Consider the following 26,714-nt stretch of genomic DNA (forward strand, 5'->3'; position numbering starts at 1 on the left):
CACACTGGGCTAGATCCTGGGGATCCAGACATGAATCGGGCATGTTCTCCAGAGAAAAGCAGGTAATTATACAGTATGTCATTACACACCGCGCTCCAGAGACTCTCGCTTGACACCACCAGTGAGACAGAACTTAACGTTCTTGCGCCAAAATTTCGCGTTTGCTCTGCTTCCTTCGTGCGTGGGTGTATGTCTCTCCAAGGTCCGGGCAGTATCGGTTCCTCCCATCCCTGTATCTTCCAGGTGAGGGTGACGGTGCACATGGTACACGAGCATAGCCCATGCCTGCCACCTGCCCTCAGACAGGTAACCAGCCTCTTCACAGCCGGGTGAGCTGGCACAGGGCCCGACACGTGAAAGTCATGCAGCCTTTTTTGTCGAAGTGATTTAAATATGAGCCATACAAACCCACACACTTTGGAAATGATGTATCAGAAACGCGGAGAAGGTACCCGCCGCTGTGAAAGCCTAATAAACAGAAGCGGAGTGGGCAAATCCACATAGTGAGATTTCTGAGCATGGGAACTTGGGAATTTAAATTAGAATAAGGGTTCTCAAATTGGCCTCTCGGAAACACACACGTTATCCTGTTATTAAAATTGGAGGCGGGCTCTCTCCTGGATTCTCCTGGGAAGGTACGGGTATGCAGACTTGTTTTGGTTAGTATTGCTATTTCTTGGTATGTTACAAGTGCTGGTAACTACTGGATGAACTAGATGGACAACCATCAAGGCCAACAGGCTAAGGTCAGAGGAGCTAGGGGTTTGAATGGCCCTTCTGCTCCCTGCTCCGCTGGCCGGGGCCAAAGCTGTTGACAAAAACAAATCGAGTCGGAATCCTCCTACTGCAGCCACCTCAGGACACCTGTTGGGAAACCTTGCTTAATTTTTCTTTTTTAAACGTTCTGCCCTTCATAAAGAATACGAGCTTCTTCAGAACGATCTCGGTTAAGGCGGTTTATGCAAGTTGGAGGTTACTAACTGTTGTTAAGGCAGCTAGCCTGGTAATTAGGGACTCTATGCAAAGCCCTTTAGACAAATTACCCCCAGCCAGAAACAGCTCCGGCCAGAAGCAGCTCCAGGGCACAGGCAGGGGGCGGGGAGGGGAACAGGGTGAACACCAGCTGCTGCGGTTTTATGTTTCCAGCTCACAGGTGGAAACACCCTCTGTACTTATTATCAGACTCTTCTGCCCTGTAGGAGAAGAGTAGACGGAAGGGAGAAAAAATAAAATAAAATGGGAAGAAAAAGCGTTCCTTGGCCTCCAAATTTTTCTAGTAGCCGGAAGAGGAAAAGAAGGAAAGAGAAGCAAAGGCAGCCTTGGACCTGTAGGTCCCAAAGTACCCCGCAACCTGGAGACCCCAGAAGAGCCCAGCGCCATCTCAGGGGAACATCGCTCTCTCCCTTTCTGAGAAGCCACCTGCGTGAGTTTGCTAGGGCTGCCCTACCACAGCAGCGCACACTGGCTGGCTCCAACGACAGCACTCCCGGAGGCTGGCCCGTCACGGCGTCATCGGGGTTGGCTCCTTCCCGGGCCCCGCCCGCAGCTTCTGGGAGCTCGCTGGCCTCTGCGCGTCCCCTGGTCTTTGCCGGCATCACCTCAGTCGCCCCCCGGCGTCAGGTTCACGTGGCGTTCCCCTCCGGCACATTTACCTCCGAAGGACACTGGCCATGTGGGATTGGGAGCCCCTCTACTCCAGGACGAGCTCATCTTAACCAACCATGTGCAATGACTCTGTTTGGAAATGAGGCCACATTCCGAGGACTGGGGACGAGGATGCGACAGGGGGATTTCGAGGGGGCACAGTTCAGCCCGTAACACCGCCCCCCCCGCACCACGGCCCTTCCCCAGTCGTCTGGTCCCAGTCACACTCCGCTCAGCTGGCATTTGATATCAGCTCTAACCTTTGCCGGGGGAATTCTAGCGCAGGAGCTATTCATAGCCAGCCCCGGGCTCTTGCACTTGGCACTCACTGCTCCGCTCACCCAGCGTGGCTGCCCTTAGCGTGGCCGGCGGCCTCTGCCAGGGGCCGGCAGGGCTTTGGACACGGTCAGCACCGTCTCTTTGCAGGTCCCAGCACAGTGAGCTTGTCCTGACTAAACGAAAACAAATGCACAAATAAACGGCAGCAACAATAAACTTTAAAGACAAAATTTCCAAGCTTCGGCGCCTCAAGTAGACTGGTTGTATGATAAGGTAACACCGTCTTCCTGGCTCCACGATTCTGCCAGCTGATCTCAGGTCCGCACAGCTGGATGGAGCCTTCTCCAATCCACTTTTATGGGTGCATCTTCTGATCCAAACAGGGACATCACAGCGGCCCCCTTCCTTCCTTCCTTGCCCCTCCCTCTCTGCACCTAATCCCGCCTTCCCATGCCTTTTCTCTTTCCGCCACCTGGTGCCCTCCCTCCTGGACGCATCTGAGTGCTGCCTCGGCGGCCCGGCTGGCCCCAGCGCGCTCCACACCTGACACCTGTGGTTGCCTGGCAGCTCACCTTAGGGGTGTCACTCCGCCTCTCCTCGTGGGACCCAGCCCTCTCGCGCTGCATCGGCCTTCCCCGTCCTCGTCCTCTGCACATCTTAGCTCTTCCTGCCCTCTTCGCCTTGAAGTCACTGACTTGCACCTCCTTCCCCGCTGGGCTTCCCATCCGTGCATTTACACCTTCTTCTTGATATTATCCCTAAGACCTCTTCGAATTCACACAATTTCCGTCACTCAAGACTAATTGCGACAGAAGATGGACGGTCATTTCTTTTTACCAGTGAATGTGGTAGTAAGTCGTCCCCCAAGCTTTGAAATGGGGGGAAGGATGCTTACTACTTCTCACAAACGGAGACTCTCACTGTGGCCTGTCTCCGTTCTGATTTCAAAACGGCCTGGAGTTCCCAGTATGTTCACGTTCATATTTATAAAAGGACGAAAGCAGCAGGAACGCTTCTGTTAAAGCACCGCGTGAAACCACAAAAACACACAGAGCCGAGTATTTTCCTATGTAGCCTAAACACATATCGATGAGATAGAACGAGCTTCATCGTTCATTTTCTCTGTGCTCATATCCGTCGGAATGCCTAGCTCGTGCATCGGGATGACTTTTCTCTTGCTGGCTTTACATCTATTTGACACCTAGGCACCCATTCGGCCCATAGTGGTTAAGTCCCCGTTATGTTCCATTCACACACTGGTCACAAACCCTGGAGTGGGAGGGACTTCAGAAGCACCTCCGAGATACCACTTGTTCACTGGGCAGGGTTATGCCCAACGTCACCATCTCCCGCCAGAAAATGAAACGAAAGGAATGGCGAGTGGTGAAAAGCTAGCTTTAAATTTTTTTCTGAAAAGGCATGGGAGCATCTGGGGATTTTTCTCTTAGTGAACAATTAAAAATATGTGTGAGCATTTAGCTTCCAACTTATCTATCAAGCCATCTTTTATAGCATCAAAATAATGGAAACCACCAAATGTACGATCATGGGAGATTAAGTGGATGCTAAATAAACCTACGAAAAGAAACGGAGTATAGCCACTGGCAAGTAGAAACGTTGTGGAAACGGTTCGTAGCTCACAAGAGCGTAGACACAGCATGATCCGCTCTTTCTGTTAAAACACGCATGCACACACACCCCATACGCACCCTCGTAAGAAAAGCTGGTCATCTACATTTTCATATTTTCCTACCGAAAAATATATATATGTATATATTACATTTAAAATTGTTTTTAAACTTTTGAGAGGAAAAGCGTGCAAAGGTAACTTTTTCGGAATACCACAGCGTGTGTTTTTTTTTTTGGCTTTTGCAGCCTATAGCGACTTAGGCTACTACATCATCAATAAACTGCACCACGTGGATGAGTCGGTGGGGAGCAAAACGAGACGGGCCTTCCTGTACCTCGCCGCCTTCCCCTTCATGGACGCGATGGTGAGTAGAGTCGGCTTTCTCACATTATGATGAAATATACGTAACACGAAACCTAACCATTTTAATCATGTTTATGTCCACGGTTCGACGGCGTGAAGTGCGTTCGCTTCGTTGCGAATCTTCAAAACTCTTTTCATCTTGTGAGACTGAAACTCTGCCCCCATTAAACACTAACCGCCCGTTCCCCACCCCGCTCAGCCTCGGGCACCCCCTGTTCTACTCTCTGTCTCTATGAATTGGACTAGTCTGGGTGCCGCGTATGAGTGAGGTTACAGTACGTGTCTCTTTGCGACTGGTTTATTTCCCTTCACGTAATGTCTCCGAAGTTCACCCACACCGTAGCATGCGTCAAAAGAGCCTCCCTTTTTAAGGCTGACTGATATTCCAATGCATGTGCACATCCCACTTTGTTCATCCATCCGTCCGCCAGTGGACATCTGGGTTACTCCCCACTCTCGGCTCTTGAGAGCAACATTGCTCTGTACTTGGGTGTACGGATATCTCTTTGAGTCTCCGTTTGACTTCTTTTGGGTATATACCCAGCAGTGGAATTGCTGGACCATGTAGTAATTCTCTTTCTAATTTCTTGAGGAACCATCGTTCTGAGACCCATCTTACGCCCAGCAGCCGGAAGGTTTCCAACTGACCATTGACTTTTAGCCAGTCCATCTTGTCAGTGTATGAGAATTATCTACATTTGTAATAAGTTTTGACAGGCAGCAAGAGAGCCCATTTGAAAATTTTGATTCATACGTAAAGTTCTTTGACATATTTAGGATCAAAGGATCGGGGGGCAGCTTTCTGACGATAAACTCGCTTCCTTTTTGATGTAAGCACCTAAAGCTTCTTAGAATGAGCACCTCTTGAATCTACAGATCGGATTTCATCACTTCAATAGCCGGCCTTTCCACATTGGCTCAGGGCGGCTCACTTCCACAGATGAAATTCTTCGTCATGGTACCGAAGAGTTCTCAGACGATGCTTTCTTTCCTGTTCCTCTGTGTTATAGACATAAAAGAGACTTAGCTGAACGAGTATTTCCAGTCATGTCCAGCGCTGGAAAAGAAAGCCCTTTCGTTGTAAATTGCCCTTGGAAGGAGACTTAGAAATCTTAACCCGTGTGGTCTTTTTTACTGGCCCCACCTCACGTTTTATTTGCTGTGTGAGGCGGAGGGCCACCTGCCTTGAGGTGAGGCAGCGGCCCCGAGTCCATGGCCGAATGAGGCAAGGTAAAAATACATGTGGGCCATTTTCCCGAATGCCATCGGAAGTCTCAGTGCGCCCGTGGGTAGGTTAGCGACATGTTCTCGGGGACTCTGTGACAGCTATCCACCAGTGCACAGGGGAGCCCTACATTTTAAACTCTCGAATTCTGATTCTCAATTGTTGCTTCAGGTAGAGAATTTGGCCATCAGAACACTCGTACCTGGATTTCCTTTCTCCTCATCACCAGGTGTGATCACTCCGAGTTGACACATACCCAGCAAAGAAAAAAGCCTAAGGGGTTGGGGGTCCATAGAACCGGATTCTCCAAGGTGTCCTTGGTGGCCTGTGGGGCACCAGAGTGCTTTCAAATCAGTGAGAGAACTGGATGAAGTGGCCTTTCTCAGCCCCTGAAAGAGGAAAAGCCTGACTTCCTAGACAGAGTCCATGGTGCTGCTCTGATGGCCGCCCACCCATCGCATGTCATAAACATGTAGAAGAGTTACAGCCACTCAGGGAATTAAGGGAACTCGGGACTGCGAGTGAAAGTGAACCACTTCCCTTTAGCTGTGCTTGTTTGCCCTGAGCGTCTCCAAACCTCAGGATAACCCCAGAACACACACGATGAGCACCCTTTTCTTCCACGGTTCGCCTGTCCATTTCCCCAAAGACCCCAAAAGTAAGAGACTGTTACTAAAAACCAAAATAATGCACATTTAAAAAAAGCAGGTCCTCTCTCCACACACACACACACACACACACACACACACACACACAGAGCCCCGGTATCGTGGTCCTGATATATTTGGTAGGAGAAATAATATTTGAAAACCACAGAGCTTATCGTGCCGCTGGCTTTTGGTCAACAAAGACAGCCCGGAAGCTGCTATTTGCAAATGTTATCTACAGTTTGCATTTCTTTTCACATTTGACACCTTGGGACCTATAAGCCGAGGAAAGAAGTAGATGTAGCGGCCGCTCTGTAAAGTCTTGACACAGACCTATTGAGCTCAGAGGAAATGTTATTTCTGTGTCAGTCCAGATTGGCCTTTGCAGGGTAGAAGGGTGATCCTTAAACAGATGCCATCGTGAACTTCAGACCGTCTCCAAACCTGCCGTCCCCCGGGCTTCTCATTGTCCACTCCCCTTAATTTCCCTTAGTGGCACGAAGTGTCGGACCAGATCCTGCCCAAACCTGAAGAGAAGGAAGTAGGGGGACCCTACCCAGTCCCCGAGAACCTGTGGTGACGGCAGCCACTCAGAGCCAGCTTAGGGCCCCTCGCACAGCCTTCATCTACGCAGAGTGCTGCAGCTTGTGATTCAGCTGCTCGAAGAGAGGGCGACCGGTTTCCCCCATCCCTGGACTCGACCCAGCTTTCCTGCCCGGCGCGTGAACCCAGCCTGTGCGCTCGTCTGCACGTGGTTGGTGTGAACTAAATACTGTGTGGTCACTGATCCCACTTAGAAACCGAACGTGGATCTGGCCACCACACCACGTTACCGTCATTTTACCAACCGAGGGTTTGTCAACCCTGTGCTCCTAAGGTTTAGCGGTGGGGGGGGGGGGGGGGGGATGGAGCCATCGAAAGTCCGTTTCAGGAACGCCCAGTAAATCGCAACGGCCAGAAATCATGCAGTCCCGAAGGTGTCTCTCATGCCGCTCTCTGTTCCTCGGCAGGCGTGGACCCATGCTGGCATTCTCTTAAAACACAAATACAGTTTCCTGGTGGGATGCGCCTCCATCTCCGATGTCATCGCCCAGGTGAGTAAGGTCCGCGTGCCGGTCGGAGCTCTCTGAACCCGCCGCAGCCTCCCTGACGCTCCCTCAGGCTGCGTTCCTGCATCGCTGGAACCCACTGAGGACTTCAGCAAATGTTTGTGAAAGGGAAGGGAGAATGGGCCTCTTGTAATGCAAAAGTGTGTACCATTGTGCTTGAATGAGGGTTTTAGGAAATTAAATTTAGTCTCAGAGCTTTTGACCGTGATTTTAAAGAGCTTGCATGTGAAATGACCGTAAAGTCACAGCTAGTACATTGTGGGGCGTCCTTAGGGTCACCGCGCACTTGGCCGGGTGGACACTTGGCCCTCTGTGTGGCCTGACAATACATAGCCTGTCGCTTGGCTCTAGGCAGAGCTCTATATTACTTACTCTTCAATCTGGTTTCTCATGTTCTTGCCACGCCTGGCTGCCATTCACAGGTCATTCCTCCACATTTAAAAAGAACCGGGAAGTCAGATGCCGTCGGACAGGAAGGCCTTCATCGTGCTGTCTGTTGAGTCGAGCCCCCCGGGGCCTGGCACCAGCCCTGGCTTTCCATGCTCCTTTCTTTCTTTTTCCACAAAGGATACCGCATGAAAAGTTTCAGCAGAAAATTAGATTTAATTCCTATAATCCATAAATTACACGGCATTCTGGTAATCAGGGATTTGGGAGACTGATTTCTCCATAGAGGAGGAGGAGGAGGTCAGACCGAAGTCTATTCATGAAGGATTTAATTCATGCCCTGGGTTTATCCATCTATAATGTGATTGATGAGCTGTAGCCAAGCCCTGTCTTGGGAGCTCCAGACCAGGTACCTAAATGTCTCTGATATTTCCACTTGGGTTCTGTAAGGACCCCTAAACCCGAATCCCTGTCTTCCATATCGAACATTTTGCTTTTGAGTAAGTTAATGGTGCTACCGTCTGGTCAGAAACCGGGGAGCCACCCTAACGGTACCCCTCATCATCACCGGCCTTTTGGATTTTAATCCTAGGTACTTTTTTTTTTATCTCTGCCGCACTCACCCTGGTCCAGGGGATCCCCCTCCCGCCTGCAGTACTTGGGGCGCCTCCTCACTCGCCTCCCTCTTCCCCTGTGGCCATAGTGATCTATTCTCAGTGAAATTCTGGCCACCTCACCCCTTGCCTGAAACCTGCTTTAAAACTGCTATTTGATTAACATTTCTGCCTCTTCGACTAGACAGTCAGCTCCAAGATTACAGGGTCCTGGACTCTGTAAATTGTCATGGCAGCCGCAGCGCCTGGCCTGGGGCCAGCACGTAACAGGCTCTCGCTGGGAAAATCCTCACCACTAAGACAATCGGCTTCCCTCCGAAAAGAGTCAGGCATTCTGAGATGACTCTATCGGTGCGAAGTCGTCGTTCTGGGGTGAAGCACAAAGGCCCACGGGTTATTTTAAATTGATAAACGACGTGATCCCCAGTGAGGTTGGAATCTCTGTGACGTGTTGGACCACGTGGCACCAAGCTATTGAAAACACGGCCTTGGGACCACTGCTGGCAAACACGTCCCGCCGGCCCTCCGGCCCTGTGCTCCTCGGGCCATTTCCAGGCGCTCCCCACGCCTGCCCCCCTTTCCTGCCTGGATGTCTGGATCCTCCTCCTCGGTCTTGCACGGCCGTCCTCACGGCCCCGGGAGGCTTCCTGGGCTCGGCGGAGGGAGGGTTGGTCTTCACGTACTCATTTCTCACACGGCGCGGGTTGAGTCTCTGAACACGGTCACCTCGGTTTATTTACAGCGTGCGTCTGCGTGTGTCGGACGATGGGCTCACTGCGGACGGGCTCGTCAGAGTGTGCGTGTTAGGGCACCGTAGAGGCCTCTAATTCATTGGCGAAATAAACGGGCATCCTCGCCCCCTCACGGAGCCTCGGTCTCTGTCCCGAACGCAGTGGGTCCGTCACAAGGCCCCCCAGCTGGTCTCCGCAGCCTTCCGCCAGCACGGCGGCTGTCGCACTGGGAAGCAGGAGGCCTGGCGACGGCCGCGGGCATCTCCGCCCCTGCCGCTCGCTGACCGTGAGTGAGAGCCCCGCCCCCGTTTGTGTCCACTCATGCTGTCCCTGCCGCAGGCAGCCTAGTGCGTCCACGCAGCCAAGTGGTGCCTCCGCCCTGCGTCTCCCCCCGTGGGCATCCCTGACGGGGTCTGCCTCATTGTCTGGTGTGAGAACGACAGCCCGGGGACGAGTATCGGCGTGCGCTGCAAGCAAAGCACCCGTAGCATCTGACACTTCTTTTTCGTCCAGCAGGGTTTTGGGGGATCACTGCGCTTTCCTGGGTTCCCTGTGGCAGGGAATGTGCTCGTTTAGTGAATCGCGCTGGGTCTCCGGCGTCTCATTCGAGCTCGCTGCCGTCCCTGATTTCACGGGATCGGGACAGGCTCACTCGGGTGGTGGCGTATTGTACATGCCTGTCATTCCATGGGTGTTTGGCTATTAAGGTTGATTATGTCGCTCAGGAATATGTCACCCACACACACACACACTCGCTCCGCTGCCCGGGCCATCACGCTTTCGCACCCAGTACGCCTCAGCGGGCTTCTGCACGGGTCGGTCCCAGGAGGGTGCTGGTGGGAGGCGGGGCGGCTTCTCGGATTCCTGCAGGACAGGCGGGCGCCTGCGTTGTTGCGTTTACTTCAGAGATTTTATTATTATTTCAGTCCCTCTTGACTATTTTTTGACCTATTCCACTTTAATAACTTACTACTTTAAATTTTAATTGAGCTTGTTTTATAATAATTAATATTGGTGTTTTGGCAGCATTTTTAGCGAATTCCATCTTGTAGAGACTAATGTCTGTTTTTCTGTATAGGGCCGTTGATCACTCTGCGTGCGTGTGCGTGCGTGTGCAGGCGTGTGAGTGTGTGTGTGTGTGTAAGATAACGTAGGTCCTCAGGCATGGATTATATTTGCACCTCAGTCTCAAGAGAGAAAAGCTCAGCTGCATCTTTTGGGGCCTGGGGACCCGACGTTTCTAGATGTTTTTGAGCGATCACCTCAGCCAGACGCGCAGTCGCCTTAAACACGACGACTATAACAAAGCGCTCTGTGATCGCCCCCGATCCCGCGTGCGTGGCCCTGAGTTCCGTGAGAGCGGCGCCGAGCCCTGGCTGTTCGTTCTTCTCCGTGTCGCGGTCTCCGCTCGGAAACCCGCCCCGTGTGGGCGCCGGACTTCGGGCCGCGCTTCCGTCGCTCGGTCGCTCGGATCCGTCCCCCCATCTGACCAGTTCTTGTCTCCCCCCAGGTTGTTTTCGTCGCCATCCTGCTCCACAGCCACCTGGAGTGCAGAGAGCCCCTGCTCATCCCCATCCTCTCCCTGTACATGGGCGCCCTCGTGCGCTGTGCCACCCTGTGCCTGGGCTACTACAGGAACATCCACGACATCATCCCCGACAGGAGCGGGCCGGAGCTGGGGGTACGTGCGTCGAACTCGCCAGCAGCCTTCTGTACATTCGGGTGGAATCAAGTTCTCCCCACTCCGGGAAATGAGAAGTCAGTGTAATGAGCACATGCTCTAAGACCTCAGGTGCGAGGGAGTGTCCACAGGGACGGACAGCCGGAGGACCGATGAGCTCTGGAGACGGAGGTGACCTCGGAGGTCACTCTCCAGCCTCCTCATCTCTGTATGAGACCGGGGCACCGTCTCCTCCTTGGCCAGACAGGTCAGGCCAAGGAGGAGATGCGCATTTATGGTCCTTAGCGAAAGTAAGTCGTTCTGTAGCCCACGAAGATTTTAGGACCCATAGTACCTTTGAACTCGCATTTGATTATTTTTAATTTACAGCAGGGATTCAGGATTTGTTTGTACTTTCTGTCCTGGCCAGACACAGTCTCTCGTGCAGGAGCCTTCGCGGTAATGAGCAGAGCATTTAAGTACCATGGGGAAATTTTAAATATGATTTCCAACCTCAAGGAGCTTTATGTCGCGTTTGGCAGACAAGACCAACGCAGAAGCAATAGACATGAACCCGAGAAAGAAATAGGTGCCGTGAGAACAGAAGAGCCTCTGAGGCGCAGGGAAGGGAGGCAGTAGTAGGGGCCGGAGGCCTCCGTGATGCAGGCAGAGCTTGGCCCGTGTCTCGGAAGTTGAATGAGAAGCAAGCAAGGTTCCGTCTTACACCAGTGACCAGAGCATCCTTTTCATCAAAGTGTTAGCAGTGTCTGATCTGTACGTATGCCGATCTTTTCTCTTCTTATGTAGTAGACATCATTTGGGGTAGTTTTCCTCTAGCTGCACGGCAGATACGCGTGATAATACATAGCACTGACTAAATCACCACACTCCACCCCCTTGATCCCACCTTTGACCACGTTACTTTCATCCTGTCCGAACGGTAATTATATTGCCCACTTAACCTGAATCCAAGGTCAGGCCACCGGTGAAACCAGATCTAGTGATTTCCACATCAAAGTGGCCTTCATGCTGACACGCCATCTCTTAACATGCAGCCACCAGCAAAGGGACTTAGGTGGCCGAGATGGTTCCATGATGTGTCTTTCACCCTCATAAACGATCAAAACAGCAGTTAAATAGTGAAAGCCGAGCTTTAAAGATAATGCACGTCTCCTCTGTAGAAGTCTTAATAGAGGGCATGTTCTTTGCCGTACTTTTATTTTTGCTTATGCTTCTGAACATGTGTTAGAGCTTTGAGAATAAGAACCTCTGTAGTAGATTTACGCAGTGTCCAAATAATTAGGCACATTTGTGAGCTGATTCCAAAATAAATAGCTTTTTACTTTTAAGCGTTACCTTTTATTGACATGGCTTCTAGCCAGCCAACTTGATGATTTAAAAACTAATTTCCAGGCTGTGCCTCGGGCTGTGGAGTTGGGGTCTATCTACTTGGGTTAGAATTGCTCTGTTTGGATCCATCAAGGCCCAATGTGTGTAGATTTCACAGTAGCTTGCCAGCAGTCTGAGTGAATTTTATTTTAACTGTACGCATTACTTTAATTCAACCTGGCTTGACTACAGAGCATTCGCTTATATCATTTTTAAGCATAACGACTTGACTCGCTGTTGGCAGCAAAGGGAGCAGCCTTGACTCTGAATGGTCGTCTTTTCCTGTTCCGCTTCTAGCCTGTAGCGAACCTCATTCTCCGTTTCTTGACGCAGGGAGACGCCACCATAAGGAAGATGCTGAGCTTCTGGTGGCCTCTGGCCCTCATTTTGGCTACGCAGAGAATCAGCCGGCCTATCGTCAACCTCTTTGTCTCTCGGGACCTTGGTGGCAGTTCTGCAGCTACAGAGGTAGGGCAGTTTCTGGGGACGTGGGCACTCGTAGTCACCTCGCAAAGAAGGGGCCCTGGGGAAGCCGGTTACGAATTTGCTTCCGGTCCATCTCAAGAGCTCACGTAGTCCTGTGATGTTAAATTTATGCAACGCGGACACCGTAGGAAGCCATGAGGACCTCACTCGGGGACTCGCGATCGTGTCGTTTCACGTCTTTATGGAATAAAACGTCCCATGCGCCCCGCTCCGTGGCCACGTGAGGGAACGGAGGCAAGGGCACACGGCGAAGGACACAAAGCTAGCAAGACGCCGGGCTCGCGTGAGCATCCGGACTTTCCGACTTTGGCGCCCTGGCCGTCCCGTGTTTTCTGGAGTCAGCAAGATGCCTCTGCGCTGTGGTTTCAGGACGATGGACCAGGCCAGTGCAGCCGCGGGCAGGAGGACGGCCAGAGGGGGCGGGCCGATGCATCCGTTCTGACCCCCCGACGCTCCCCTGTTCTTTCCGCGCCCCCTGTGCATCCCGCCCAAGCCCTCGTGGCTGCCTGTGCTCGCTGGTCGGCAGCCTGCCCGCCCCCTGCAATAAGCAGCCCCGTGCCTGACTCACTCACAGCTCAAGAAAGGTACCTGGAAACTGGCAGCCGCTCCAAAGAGAGAGCTGAATCATTTTTCCATCTTTCAGGCATGGTATGAACAAATCATTTGTTTCCTTCTCCAATGCCCTCTGGAGAGCTAATTCTGTCTCTGGAATTGCTGATCCTTCAGGAAGGCTGGTGGCTGCTCATTAGAGCCGCCTGTTTACGCACTGCCCTTGGCTGCAGGGCTCCGGCCCGGGGCTGCTGCCAGTTTCCTCATCCTGGGAAGCAGCTCAGCTCATGTTGGCTGGGGGAGAGAGGCACATAAATCATGAGCCGCACACTAACTCTTGCCTCAGTTGGGTTCTGGATTTTGTTTTTTGAATCACGAATGTCATCTTGGGTGGCGTCTGTAACACAGCAGCTTTTTCACTTAAAAACTGCAGCTTAAGTTGCCCAGTAAAAAAGTATGTGGCCCTGTGTGCTAGAATTCTGTCTTCCCCTAAAAAAACAAAAAAACAAAAAAAAAAAAAAAAAACAAAAACAAAAACAAAAAAAGGCAACAAAGCAACTTATACATTAAGAGATGTTCCCGATGGACCTCGATGGCAGAGACACAGCATGTGGGGTACAGAACGGATGTTTGTTGACCGTCTACCGATATGCTGGCCTGTACATCCATGTCACCGGCTCTCCAAAGCCATGTTCGTGGGCGTTGCCATTCTCACGGTTCTGCCGGAGGGATGGAAAGAGAGGCTCATGCTTCACGCAGCTGGTAGGTGACAAAGCGGAGGGGTGAACCCAGGTCCCCCTAATTCCAGCGCACCGCTCCCCAGCCAGTTTCTTCCAGCTGGGGACCTCCCCCCAGGTCCTGGCACGGCTGTTCTGTTAACTGAAACAGATGCAGCCTGCGCTTCTTTGCTAGCTAGCTAGAGAGTTGAACTCTGCCAGGCTGTAGGGTTAGATGCTTTGCTTTCATTGCCTTCCTTTTCATTCACGTGAAAAAAAAAAAAAAAGAAACTCATTTTCATGGAAGAACATCTTTGGCTTCCTGTAAGAGATAGTTACTTAGTGTTCTTAAGTTAAAAATCAAAATTGGGCTATCCTGGCTGAACAGATTGGAAGTGAGTTGAGTCCAAAGGAGAGCACATAAAGTCATCAACAAACACATAGATTCAGCCACCCCGTAGAACAGGATGAAGGCATAAAGGTGGATCCTGAGCAAAGACTCTCCAGCAAGCAGACGGGACTCAAAATCATACTCTGAAACCCAAGAATTGGGCTAGACTAGAGGGTTCAGTTTGGCTCTATGGAAAGAGCAAAGATTCTGGAGTCTGGACCTGGGTCGAGATCTCGGCTTCTCAAGCGAGCCGTCTGGAACTGGATCTGTTTCTCGTTGGATTCGTGTAAAATAAGATGCGCCTCCCGGTCTCTGGCTCCCCCTCGGGGCCCCCTCCCAGGGACACAGTGATGCACCTGCCCCTTCCTCCCGCTCCAGGGCCATCCTCGTCACTCAGTGTGGAGTGATCTGTTGTCGGTGGCTGCACCTGAGACGCCTCGCTCTGCCAGACGGCAGTACTGGAGACGCCTCTGTGAAAGCCAATGATGCTAACTGCTGGCTCTTCCTCTTGCAGGCGGTGGCGATTTTGACAGCCACGTACCCGGTGGGTCACATGCCATATGGCTGGTTGACGGAAATCCGCGCCGTCTACCCTGCTTTTGACAAGGTGAGAACCTGTGCGGCGTGGTGTCTGAGACGCACGCTTTGAAATGAGAGTCTGATAGACAGGGATCGCCGGCAAGGAGCGTTGGGGTGTTTACCAGTCTCGCCTCCCTTTGTAAGGTTAATGTGGCGTTGGGGATGTCGAATGTAATTGTGGAATATTGACAGGCACAGCTTAAGCTTACCTTGATGCCGAGCTGCAGATACTCACGGTTAGGTTGTTCCTGCCGAGAAATTATTTGTTTTCAAGAGGGAAACTATGCTCTCAAAAAAATTTAATACATTAGATTCTGTTTCTGGGGTGCTTTTTTTTTATTTTAAGTTAAACTCATAATTTACTGACCTCATAGCTGATGTGAAGATGGATGCAGACCGGAAGCGTGTGCTTGAGCTCGTAAGCTCACGGGAGTCTCCGGCGCGCGGGGCGCGTGCACGCTGAGGTTGTCCATGCAGCAGGCTTGGGGCTGGGGCGGTTTATTCTGGCTGGAAGCCTCTGCTGACAGCAGCTCTGCCCTCCTGCTGCTGCTGACGCAGCTGAGGGAGGCACGGAACCCCTCGGGCCTGTCTCCTTCGGCTGGGTCACAACCGTCCTGCTCATCATTCAGCCAATGTCACTTTTATTAAAGCTTAATTATTGGAACCGGCAGACTTTTATCCTAAAAAAATAAAATAAAAATAAAAAATGACTAGCAAAACAGAACCCCAAAAAGATCACATGCGATATTTTAAAATAAATTAAAAAAAAAAATAGGAAAGAAGCACAGAACCTGCCAGTTGTACTTTTCCCGGCAGCTGCTTGGCCTTGAACTTCTGCAGAACTAGCTCAGAGCCATGGCCAGGATCATCTCAGTTTATCCCAGCAAGAGCCCTGGGAAGTGAGGAGGGGGAGCGCATTCTCCAGCAGATCTGCTTCCTCAGTTCCCACACTCACAGTCACCGCTGAATATCCGCTCACCTCAAAATACTCTAGGGAATCACCGCCACCATGGCCTCGCAAGAGGCGGTGACCGGAACTCTCCACGGGGCGGGGAGCTTCCCCAGCAAACGGTTTGCTGGACGCCTCGCCACTCGCCACTTGCAAACATTCACTTGCAACAGCAGGTCGCAGAGCGTCCCCTGAAAACGCATCCTGATTCCTGCTTCACAGGCCTTTGAGAGTGGCCTCCAGAGGCAGGGCTCACTGGCAGGAGAAAGACGAGAGTCCGTGCTTGAGTGAGCGCAGTCCAGTCTGCTGATGGAAACCACCGTGTCCGCCTCAGACACATGTGTACAGCAGTAAATCCTAGAAAACCGAAATGCATCTAAGTCTTCTTGCTAAATTCCTAGCTCTTACAACGTCGTATAATAAAACCCGATGAGAATCGCAGGCACTGAAGCAGGAGAACCTGCTGGCCGTGAAAGTCTCATCCGAAACCGCTTTTAACTGCCTGAAATGGCGACACCTAACACCACAGCGCTATAGTTTCTCTAGGAGCATCCAAGGAAAACATCTTTTTATCCATTACCACAGAGGTTAAGCGCCATGAGAAAATGCCTTGACCAAGCATACCTCTAGCCAGAAACTGGAGTCACTGAGAACACTTGGAACCTCACCCATTATTTGCAGGCATTCCACTGAGCCATTTATGTAAATGTGTCTACTCACCCAAGTCCGAGACACCTCTGTGCGGGCTTCCAGAATTTGCTGTGCTAACGGTTGAAATCCTTAGCCTCTTTGTGGGTTCCAGAGCAAGAGATTTAACATTTCTCGCGTAACTTCTGGTGGGTCTAGCTAAATACTTAACTGGGAATTTTCCACTAGTACAAATTCTCTCTGATGATCAGTGATCACCTGCAAAGGAGGATATTTCTCAGCAGATGAGGCAAATGAAATGAAACACAAATGCCACTCTAAATGCTATTTCTGCAAGAATAAACTAGCACGGATCGTGTAAACTAGCATGCAGCATGTAGCATGCTAGTTTGGTCATGCGGAAGTGTCTGCTGTTTTAAAAGTAAAAGTGTGCCTGAGTGAGCGTAGCATGTCACTGTCCCCACAGATGACGTGTGTGCTTTGAGGTTGCTTCATTCTTCCCAGGGTGGCCTTCCTCTCGTTCAGCCCACCGGGGCAGCACTGTCACAGGCCCCGGGTGAGTGGAGGTGGACAGATGTCCTACCCACTGTGAACAGCACTTTGCCGTGACAGCAGTCTGCCGTTCAGAAAAGCAGAAATGCTTTAGAAACCGGAAATGGGATGTAAGCTCATCCGGAGTTGGTGCAGGTGGCAGGTACAGGGGGACGAGACTGGAGAGCTTGCCTCCGAAATAAAGGAGACAGCCAGAGTTCTTTTCAACTGGAACCTGTCACGTCCCTGCTTGTGTAGGCCGCATGCGGGACCCAGGTGCTCGGAGGGCGTTCTTGTCAGCTCCGGGGCTCGCTGCATCCAAACGAGCCGCGAGTTTTTTTTTTTTCCTCTGACGTTTTTCACAGTCGAGGGCCAGGCACTCGTTTTAAGTGGGCAGTGGGCACGCCTGGGAGTGGCACTCGGGTGGCCTCAGCCAGCCTCAGATTGAGGGACGTGCGAGAGGACATTCGCTTAAATTCCGTTTAACCGAGGCTTTAGAGCACCTTCTGTGCTCAAGCTAAGTTTCAGGAGCCGAAGAGATGGGTGAGACACACGGTCCTTCGTCTCGGAGGGCGAGGCCACACCTCGCAGGGGCTTGGACACGGGCCCCGCGCACCGGACGCCGGACCTGCATTCAGGGAGCTCCCGGTGGTCGGCACGACAGGACGGGGCCGGAGGCGGTTCGGAGGGAAAGGAGCAGAGAGGCTTAGGAGCAGAGAGGCTTAGGAGCCTTCACAGAGGGACTGTGAAGATGACAGTGGTTTTGACGATCAGAGGCCCCAGTGAGAGGAGGAGGAACGAAGGCACAGGGACGTGAACGCACTGAGAGCATTTGGGGAGGCGCGACAGGTTCCCTTTGAGACACGGTTGGAGAAGTCGTGGTGAGGAAGCGCGTCCATGTCAGGGCGCGTGGGGCCTGGAATGCCCAGCCCAGCTTAGAGTTCATTTGGCAGGGAGGACAGGGCCCACGGGTCACCGAGCAGGGACATGGCCCTCAGGGAGACGCCCACGGTGGCCAGGACTGGACTCGGCCAGGCGGGCAGCGAAGGGAGGGAGCCGATTCAGGAGACGCGGCTGGTGTTCAGCCTGAACCTCCCCCCACCCCCTCCCGGTTACTGTTCATGCCCAGAAACCCAACAGCCATCCGAGAGAGACCCGAAGTGATAGCCGTCTTCCAAACTGTCGCTCGGCAGCTATACTTGAGACACAGCCACTCAAACGGAAACGAGATGCTCTGGAAAGTTGTGCGTGTGGTCAGCCGGCGACAACCCAGAGCCCGGTCACCAATGTCCCTTTCTCCCCCCCAGAATAACCCCAGCAACAAACTGGTGAGCACAACCAACGCGGTCACGGCAGCCCACATCAAGAAGTTCACGTTCGTGTGCATGGCCTTGTCACTGACGGTAAGGAGAGCGACCACCCCCCACCCGCTTTCGGTTTTGTTTTGGGGAAAGGGGACCTGTTTCCGTTAAAGGGAGACATCTTGAATTCCGTAATGCGATGTTGCTCTAGGCCAGTAACAACCTCTGCAGAACGTTTTCGTGCCAAAATACGAACCATTGTCGTTCAAGGGGCCCGTTGCACCTGGGAACTCGGAGTCGCCTTCCGGCGTTCCCCAGGACTTCTGAAACGCTGGCCAGAGGCAGGCTTCGCCGTCCGTTTTAACAGTCCTCGTGTGGCTGAGTAATTTCCAGAACTTCTGGTGTCAACCGCGTGACCCTCCCCATCCCTTTTCCAAGTTTAATCGGCGGCGTTTCGGTTTCTCCGGGGAACGTCCCTTTCCTAACGGCGTTTAACGCCGGCGCGTCCTCCTCCTCGCGCACTCAGCGTTCCGCACACACGTGGGGAGCCCCTGCCGCGTCGCACGCCCCGTGCCACCGTCACGGACGCAGCCGCGAACGCTCGTGGGTCGCACTGCCGTGTCGACAGGGCCTGTCGGGGACTCTGCACGGCCTTCGGTAGACAGGATACGGCCTTCCTCTGTGAACTCCCATGAGCGATTCAGATGTAGGCGATAACGAGCAAAAGAAAAAAAAAAAACACATGGAGAAAATACTTACACGCTCTATAATCCAAAGCATGGTATATAATTTCAGATTTCTTAGAACAGTTATTAACGGGAGCCAAAAAAAAACAACCCGTAACGTTTACAGGCAAAATTACATTTTAGACCGTGCCCCTCGGGTTCCAAAGATGGAGCTGAGATGAGGGTAGAAGGAAGCGTGGGTCTTTTGAACTCAGTTCGGTTTTCCTTGTTCGTTTCGTGGTTACACGTTTCCTGCTAAGCGCTGCAGAAACGCTCCGTTTGTGTGCGTGTGATAGAAGTATGTCGCGGAAGTGCCTGGGCGTGTGCAGTTCTCATCGTGAGTGACCGACAGCGGGGACCCAAGGCAGGGAAAGGTGTGTTGGGTTAGGCCGGTGACAAGGACACGGCATCCGTCATCCTTCTTACCGTTACCATGGAACCATTTTGCTTGACGAGTCCTGGCAGCGGTCCTATAAAATCGAGCCCGACACACGTTTTAAACCTTTAATGGCCGTTTTCCAAAGCTCACAGCTTAATCGTTGAGCCAGGGATCCAAAACCTGCACAGATTGTAACAAGGCCAATGCGGGGCCAGTAACTCATCAAGTAGCACCGCTATCACCAGAGTCGTGACCTTGCGTCCTGAGCCACCCATCACCCCACCCCAGTGCCTCCCACCCAGTCCTTCCCTCGTGAAACTCGGGGTGGGGGTGGCATGCAGATGTGGACCTGGGAGGGCTTTCTGGGAGCATGGCTGTTCGCGTCAGGACAGGTTACCCCAGGCAACCCTGCGCCCCTGTTTGCATTATTTCTCTCATAGGTGGGCAGATTTTTCCATAATTCGCTAAAGAATTAGGAAAACGCTGAACTACTTTGAAACTGTTCAAAAGAGTATTTTAGGAAACACAGAGAAGGTTTCTGTTCCGGGAACAGACCTCAGCTTCCGGAGACCATGTCGAATCACTGGAAGTCAGAAGTCACATCGACTTCGATGGCAGGGTCTGTGACGTGGACCTCGCCACACAGAAAGCCGGAAGCTTTGGGTCGTTCCTGGCCCAGCAACCCAGAGGCTGACCTCCACTGTCTCCTTTCGCCCCGTGTAAACACTATTCTACTGCTACAAGGGTGTCAGTCAGATCGATGGGGAACTCGACCCGATCAGGTTTAGGATATTCCTCAGCTCACGGGCAATAACCTGTACCGAAACGTGTATGTTTATTTTCAAACGATAACTGCGAAATTCTAGGAGAACGTTTGATTTCCCATGGAGACATTTTACTTATTTAATTACTCGAATCCTGCCATCTGTAAGTGGAAGTATCTGAGGGTAGATCTCCACCACAGAAACCGAGACTCAGAGTCCTTGCTGGAAAGGAGCCTGGAGGTGAACCAGTCAAGACCCGTAACTTTTTAGGAACGGAGATGACTCAGAGAGGCAAAGTGGCTTGCCCGAGTCCCCGGTCGTAGAACCAGCTGGAAAGCAGCCTGGCAGGATCTTCCTCCAGGGCCTTTTCTCTGAAGAGCCCCGCTTCCAGTGAGTGGGGACACACGTCTGGCCCGGCGGGGACACATGGCTGGGGCACCTGCCACCAGGCTAGAAACGGTGGTTTCGTCAACACTGAGGACAGTAGCATTTGAGTTCGCAGCTTATGAAGTGTCTCACATACATTATCCTGATAATGATTCGATCAATTGGTCCAACATCTTGGCTAAAGAAATTGTTAAAAAAAAAAAAAAATGCCTAGAAAAAAGAATTGCAAGCGTCTTTTTTCTAAATTGAATGTTAAGCTGTCACTATAATATGTACGTACCTTTTTATGGCACTTACCGTAGTCATTCTCTACACCTGTTACTCCTCGTAGGCTGGAAACTTTGCAAAGCAGGGTCTGTGACTTAGTCACCTTTTATCCCGAGGACCTAGCACCCCGGCTGACAACGAAGACGCACAATAAATGGTTGATAAGCCCCTGGATCAATTAATACTCCAGCGCGAGATAAAAATCAGGAAGGCACCGATGGCACCCACCCTGCCGGGCGACGGCCTCCTCGCCTAGACTCGGTTTATCCTATTCCTAAAGCCTTTCAGGGGCCCTTTGCTCGCAAGTCTATTTTCATTTCTTTAATTTTAAAACTCCTTAGCGTCCGGCAATTAACGTAGCAGAGGCCATCGAAACGCTCCAGAGCGACACACTTCGTGTTTATTCCAATGGGCGCATCGCATACAAAGGACAGGCTTCCCGAAGGTCCCACGGCTCCCCGTTCACCTCCCAGAACGAACACCCTTTTGGGCTCTGCTGCTTTGTGCAAGCCCACTCTTTCTTCTCCCAGGGTCTCTGATAGGAGCTGACCCCATGGATCCTGCAGACGCTCCAAGGACAACGTGAAAAGTCATGTGTCCATCCCTACGAGCCCACTCTTCAGGCCCTGGCATTGTGGGCTCCACTTCTGCCTTCACCTGTGAAAAATAGGGCTGTGTCACGTTCGAAAGTTAATAAGAGGCTGCCGCCCCGGCAGGCTGCAATGCAGATGTCTGTGTCATCCTATTTTTCTATTAGCACCTGGCCTTCCCACCTTCTAGCTGCCTTTACGAATGCCGAGGGAAGCGCTGGTTAGTCTCCCAGGCCAGCAGGTGCCAGAGGGCGAGGAGAGGGTGCGCGGACCTGCCCATAATGACGCAGAGCCAGGGGGGAGCCAGTGGGTCCGCTTGCCAGATTTACCCAACTTGCCAGCCTACCCCGAACTTTTTTTTCTTTAATTCTTTGTAAGGTCTATAGCACATCATATTCAATTGGAGAAGGTTTAACAGCATTGGGTGATCCTAGTTGACCAGTTTCCAGTTTGACTTTGCAATGGCATTTTAAGAACATCTGATGTTTTCTTAAGCTCCCTGCTTCTCTGGTTTTGGGGAGCTGTTGCCAGGAGAGGGAGCCCCTTGCTGCATGAGAGGTGGGCGAGAAGCCCCACAGAGCCCAGGCCTGGCTGGGGCTGCGGCCTCCCCGGCCCCCTTGTTACAAAACGGAAATGGGCACGCACGGGTGTGGGCGGGCAGAGCGAGCGGGGCGCTCCTGCGCAGTGAACAAACCTTCCCGACGCCCCACCCAGAGGAAGTCCGCAGGAGAAGAGCAGGGGTCAGGGAGACGGGGTGTCGGGGAGACGGAGGATTGTCCAGCTCAGGAGGAGAAAGGGGAGACAATGGGACGGAACGAGAAAGGGGGTTGAGAGTCAGAGGAAGCTGGAGCAGAATGACAAGAGGGGGCGCAGACCCCTGGGGAGACCGTGAGGGTCCCAGACACCCCGGAGCCTTCAGAGGCCCCCAGCTTCCGGTGCAGATTTCTACAGTCTTTAGAAGGATTAAAAAGAGACAAGCTTTTAAGAAATCCATAAATTTGACAACTTGTTGTCCAAATGCGTTCCGAAGGTTGAATTTTGGGGAGCTGGCCTGTCTCGGAAGGGCGCGTGTGGGGCTGGAGTCTCACCAGCTTCTCCAGAGGTGGCCTCGTGCCCCGAATTCAGATTATACCAGGCTCATGGGACTGTGCCAAGGCCTCCAGACAGGGTCCCACTGGCCGCCCTCAGCTTCGTACGGGGCTGCTCGGGGTGTGTGTGTGTATGTGTGTGCGTGTGTGTGCGTGTGCGCGTGCATACGTGCTGTGCTGTCACCGAAGGCAGAGAGATGAGGGAGCCTGCCAGTCTGCCATCCATCAGCAGTACCTCCTGCAAGAGGGCGCAAGGTTATCTCAGGTCAGTGGTTGTTACTACTTAAGGATCTGGTTCTTTTTTTAAAAAAAGTTAAAATAGGTTTTTACCCCGGATCCTTCTGGGCCTTGATTTTGGGTGTCAGTGGGTGGTAGAAAAGGAAAGCGTGAATCTGCACTCAGTCTCGAATCTTCTGTTCTGATTGTTGTGGGTTGAATCGTATCCACCGAAAATTCTTAGGTTGAAGTTCTAACCCCTCAGCACCGTGGAACGTGGCCTCGTTTGGAGACAGGGTTAAGACAAGGTCTTGGTGGGTGAGTAAGGTGGACCCGTCCCCGAGGATGACTGGGGACATCTGGACACGCACCCAGGGAGAAGGCCAATAATTCCATAAGACGTCTCTTTATTATTTTATTTATTTTATTTTTTATGTTTTATTTATTTATGTCTTATCTTATCTTATCTCATCTCATCGTATCTATTTCCAGATTCTCCCCGAGTGAGAATCTGAGTAGAGGATTTGCCTAAAGGTGTGCTTCATGTGGTACAGCACAGTGCCGGCTTGTACGTGCTTCGTGTCTCGTGGATGGGTGTGGGGGGCAAAAGGGGAGTTATGGGCATCACAGCACCCAGTGGAAGTACTAGTGCTAGATTTGCGTTACGTTGCTTTTGGGATTTATTCTGCTCTCAGTCGAACAGTCCAGCGCGCCTCAACCAGCCCCACTGTCACTGCTAATGCCGCGAAGCCAAAACATGTCCCCAGTTTGCAGAGAACAAATGAAATTGCTGGTATTTTATCCAGTTCTATTGATCCCCCCGAATCGTCTCGAAAACTCAACGCGGCGGGTGCCTCCTCGCCCCTCGCCTGCCAGCGCCCTCGAGGTCAGAAGGAAAACAGATGTCACCAGGGGGCAGGGGGCCCTGCGGAATTTAAGGTAAAGGTATTTAGGTATTTAAAATAGTTTGGTCCTAAAGCGGCAGAATGTCAGGCCTCACGGGGCCCCTCCCAGCAGAGAAAGCAAGCGAGAGGCGCGCATCGGAGCAGGGGGCAGGAGCACCTGCCGCGTCCCGTCAGCTCTCTGCGACAAGACGCTGCGATAACCCCCTTCAGGGAGGCTCAGCTGATCTCGAAATGCGTGCTGTGCAGTTCACCCTGGCGTAGGCCTCAGAAAGCACAAATCCCACAGATAGAAACAGGACCGGACCGGCACTCCACCCCGGCCCCGCCCCCAGCGCCTGTGCCACCTTCGAAAGACAGCGGGGTCACAGGCAATGTCCTTATTTATAGTGCCCCTAGTCCCTGCCAGCGCCCAGGCCCCGGCCACCTGCTCGTCTCACGGCCCGAGTGGGTCGTCCGAGGAGAGCCGCCCTGCCCACACGTCGCAGGCGTGGAGCCTGGCCCCACACTACCTGCCGCAGCCTCAGTTTCCCCAGTTCGGAGACTGTCTCCGTTGTTTAAGGGCCCGTGTCGCGTCCCACAGCTCAGGCTGGGCTCCAGACCCACCTCCCCCTGCCCGCCGCACGGAGTGAACGAGGCGTCCCGGGCCGAGGGCGGCACACTGTCCTCCGCCGCTGCTCCGCGGGCCAGCACGTCTCCGTACCCCGTGAGCACACGACTGTCCCTTTTTCTCAGTGGCGCCCCGTTACTCAGAGTGTCAGGCCTGAGCGCTTCGGCCGTGTGCTGGAAAGCTGCAGGATCCCAGCTGATGAGTGTAAAAGCCACCGTCCCACCCGACCGCGTCTGGGTGGCCCTGTTTTCAGAGTTAAAAGTCGGTTTTGTGAGAACGACCCAGCCTCGCCTTCCTGTTGCTTAACTTCGCCTGCAGCGGGCACTCAGCCAGGGCTGGCAGCAGACACCGCGGGCCTTATTCGGGCTGCGGTGCCGTGCTGGCCCTGTGTCTCCGCAAGGACAGCCTGTGTGAGGCTTTGTTTCTGGCAGGCGGCCCCTCCCCCGCGCCAGAGACTGCCTTCTCATTGTTCACAGCAGACTCCCTAAATGACTCCCTATTGCTTGGGCGGAGGACAGAAAGGACCAAAGGTAAACAAACTGAATTCAAAACTTTCTCATCCTGCACTTTTGGGTGGAGCAGCCCCTTTGGGCATACTTAGAAATCCCAGAAATATGGAGGGAGCAAGGCCTCTGAGTCCCCAAGTATGGGCCTGAAATCCCAGCCCCACCCTTTACCAGCTAGGTGACCTGAGGCAAGTCACACTGTCCCCCGAGGTCTGAGGTCTGCGTGCCAGAAATCCTTGATCTTTATGTGGATTAAATGAAATAACCTTGGAAAGCTCTGGGGGTGTAATCATTGGTGAGTCAGGGATTTTTTTTCCCCCGAACTTCTGCCCTCCCTTCACACTTCTATTAAAGCTTCGACATCCACTTTTTAAGTTTTATTCATTCTAGATTTGAGGGGTTGACTGGTTTGTTTGGGGGAGCTCAGAGGAGATTAAGACAATGAAGACCAGTCCCCAAAACTCCCTCCGAAGACAGTACAGGTTCACAGTGCTCTCGTAAAACAATTAGCAAATCGACAAGCATAGTGTGCTGTTAGGAGCAGGTTCGGTTTTTAAAATTTTTTTTAAATCGTGGTAAAAGCCACCTAAGATGGCAGCTAGCATCCGAACCCGTTTCTGAGTGGACAGTCGGTACGTTCACACTGTTCTGCTGCCTTCACCACCTCCATCCGCAGAACTCGGTCTCATCTTGCAAAACTCAGACTCTAGACCACTGAGCAGCACCTCCCCGCCTGCCCGCCCTCCCCACCTGTCCCTGGTCCCCGGTAAGTTCCCAGTCAAGGAAGAGTCAAGGCTGGCACTCGGCCTCCTTGTGAGGGGTGCAGCCGGCAGCGGTGGGGACCGGAGCCACCTAAAGACCGCCGCTGAGGTGGGAACTTTGTGAAGAGCCTTCAGATCAGGGAAGTAAGCGCCAGAAAGAATTAGCCATCCCGGAAAGAATTAGCCATCCCGGAAAGAATTAGCCATCCCGGAGATGGAGTGGACGACCCCGGAGCGCCCTCTGCAGCTTGGCGCACGGCGCCCCCTGCTGTTGGAAGTCTATTGTTGCTCGTAATTAATAACTTGGCCTTAAAATTTAGCATCTTCTTACCAGAAAGAAGCACGGAGCGCTCTTAACACAGTGTATGGGCTTGGCAGTGTCATCAAATCGAAATGATAGTGGGGGGGCAATTTAGTTTTTCATGTTCTTTAAAAATAACTGATTTTAGAAACTATGTCTGAGAAGGTTAACTGTTCACCGTTAGATGTGCCGTGACAGGGTCGCCCCAGCTCCTTTATGGGGTGCTCCAGACAGATGTGTAACGATGGCCGCGACTGTCAACAAGCCACGCGGAGAGTACGAGGCGCTACGCAAACTCTTCGCAGTGCGCTCGTCCAGGCTCCCGAGCTCAACGGAAACCAAGCTTCCCTCAGTCGTCGATGGTCGGTTCACGACGTCCCTGTCAGCCCGACGCGTGTGTGCTGGCCCGACTTTACGTAAAGAGCGCCCCGTGTCCCCTCACCGATAGTCTCCTGCCCCTTCCTCAGGGCCTCCGCGCCTGCGACGTCCTCCTGCACGGAAGGCCCCCCCCCCCCCGCCCCCATCCCCCTCCACGTGTTCTCGCCCACGCCGCCCTCCAGGACAATAGCCCCATTCCCACTGGCGGTGACAGGCTTGCTGCCTGCCACCCTCGTCACTGCTGCTCCCCGGGAAGTGGGCTCTTTGGCCATTCCCACACATTTTCGCCCTGGTTCTGAGAGTCGTCCTGGCGGAATTCTGTGTCATTCCCCTGGGGACGCGGTGACTTCTCGTGATCTCACTGTTAGCGTTAAGACGTGTAGAAACGACCGGATCTAGTTGTGGTGGCAGTCGGCGAGTGAGTGAGACCCGTTAGCGAGGACAGGCCGGAAGGTCCCCGGAGGGCAGCCAGGCCTCCAGCAACGCTCACATGCGTGTGTCTCACAGTCACACAGCACGTTGGCCCCTCAGCACCTCCCGTTAGTGCCACCTGCAGAAACCTCCGAACCTGACCATTTCTCACCATCCAGTGGTCTGAGGTCATCCCCCCGGGATTGTTATATAGTTCCCGGACGGGGCTCCCTGCTTCCGCCCTGCCTCCCTCCCCCCGCCCCCAACACACACACACGCACACACACACACACACACACACGTGCGCGTGCGCGCAGAGTCTGTTCTCACGCAGCTCCGGGGCAGCCTGTCAAAATGACAGTGTGATCACATACTCCTCTATCTACAACCCCTGGGGGCTCCCGTCTCTCTGGGAGTGGAAGCTGGGGTCATGACTATCACCCAAAGACATGTAATGAAACCCCCTCCCCACTGCACCCCCATGTGTGTGTACGGCCAATGCAATTTGATGCTAAGATTCAAAAGGACAAATAGTGTCCCTTAGGTGACACCAGGTCTCTCTGAAAACTCAAGCACAATAGGCAGGCATGTGTGCACTGCC

At 52.8% G+C, this 26,714-nt stretch overlaps 1 protein-coding gene across 1 annotated transcript in view; it reads left to right on the forward strand.

Moving 5' to 3' along the window:
* ANKH (ANKH inorganic pyrophosphate transport regulator) overlaps positions 1-26,714 on the forward strand; it is a 113,136-nt gene that overhangs the window by 75,294 nt on the left and 11,128 nt on the right. The window contains exons 3-8 of the mRNA XM_016152151.2: positions 3,799-3,917; positions 6,799-6,882; positions 10,140-10,310; positions 12,012-12,146; positions 14,335-14,427; positions 17,835-17,930. Coding sequence (XP_016007637.1) covers positions 3,799-3,917; positions 6,799-6,882; positions 10,140-10,310; positions 12,012-12,146; positions 14,335-14,427; positions 17,835-17,930 — 698 coding nt within the window. The remainder of the gene's footprint in view (positions 1-3,798; positions 3,918-6,798; positions 6,883-10,139; positions 10,311-12,011; positions 12,147-14,334; positions 14,428-17,834; positions 17,931-26,714) is intronic.

Source organism: Rousettus aegyptiacus, unplaced genomic scaffold, assembly GCF_014176215.1.
Source record: "Rousettus aegyptiacus isolate mRouAeg1 unplaced genomic scaffold, mRouAeg1.p scaffold_m13_p_8, whole genome shotgun sequence".
Taxonomy (NCBI): domain Eukaryota; kingdom Metazoa; phylum Chordata; class Mammalia; order Chiroptera; family Pteropodidae; genus Rousettus; species Rousettus aegyptiacus.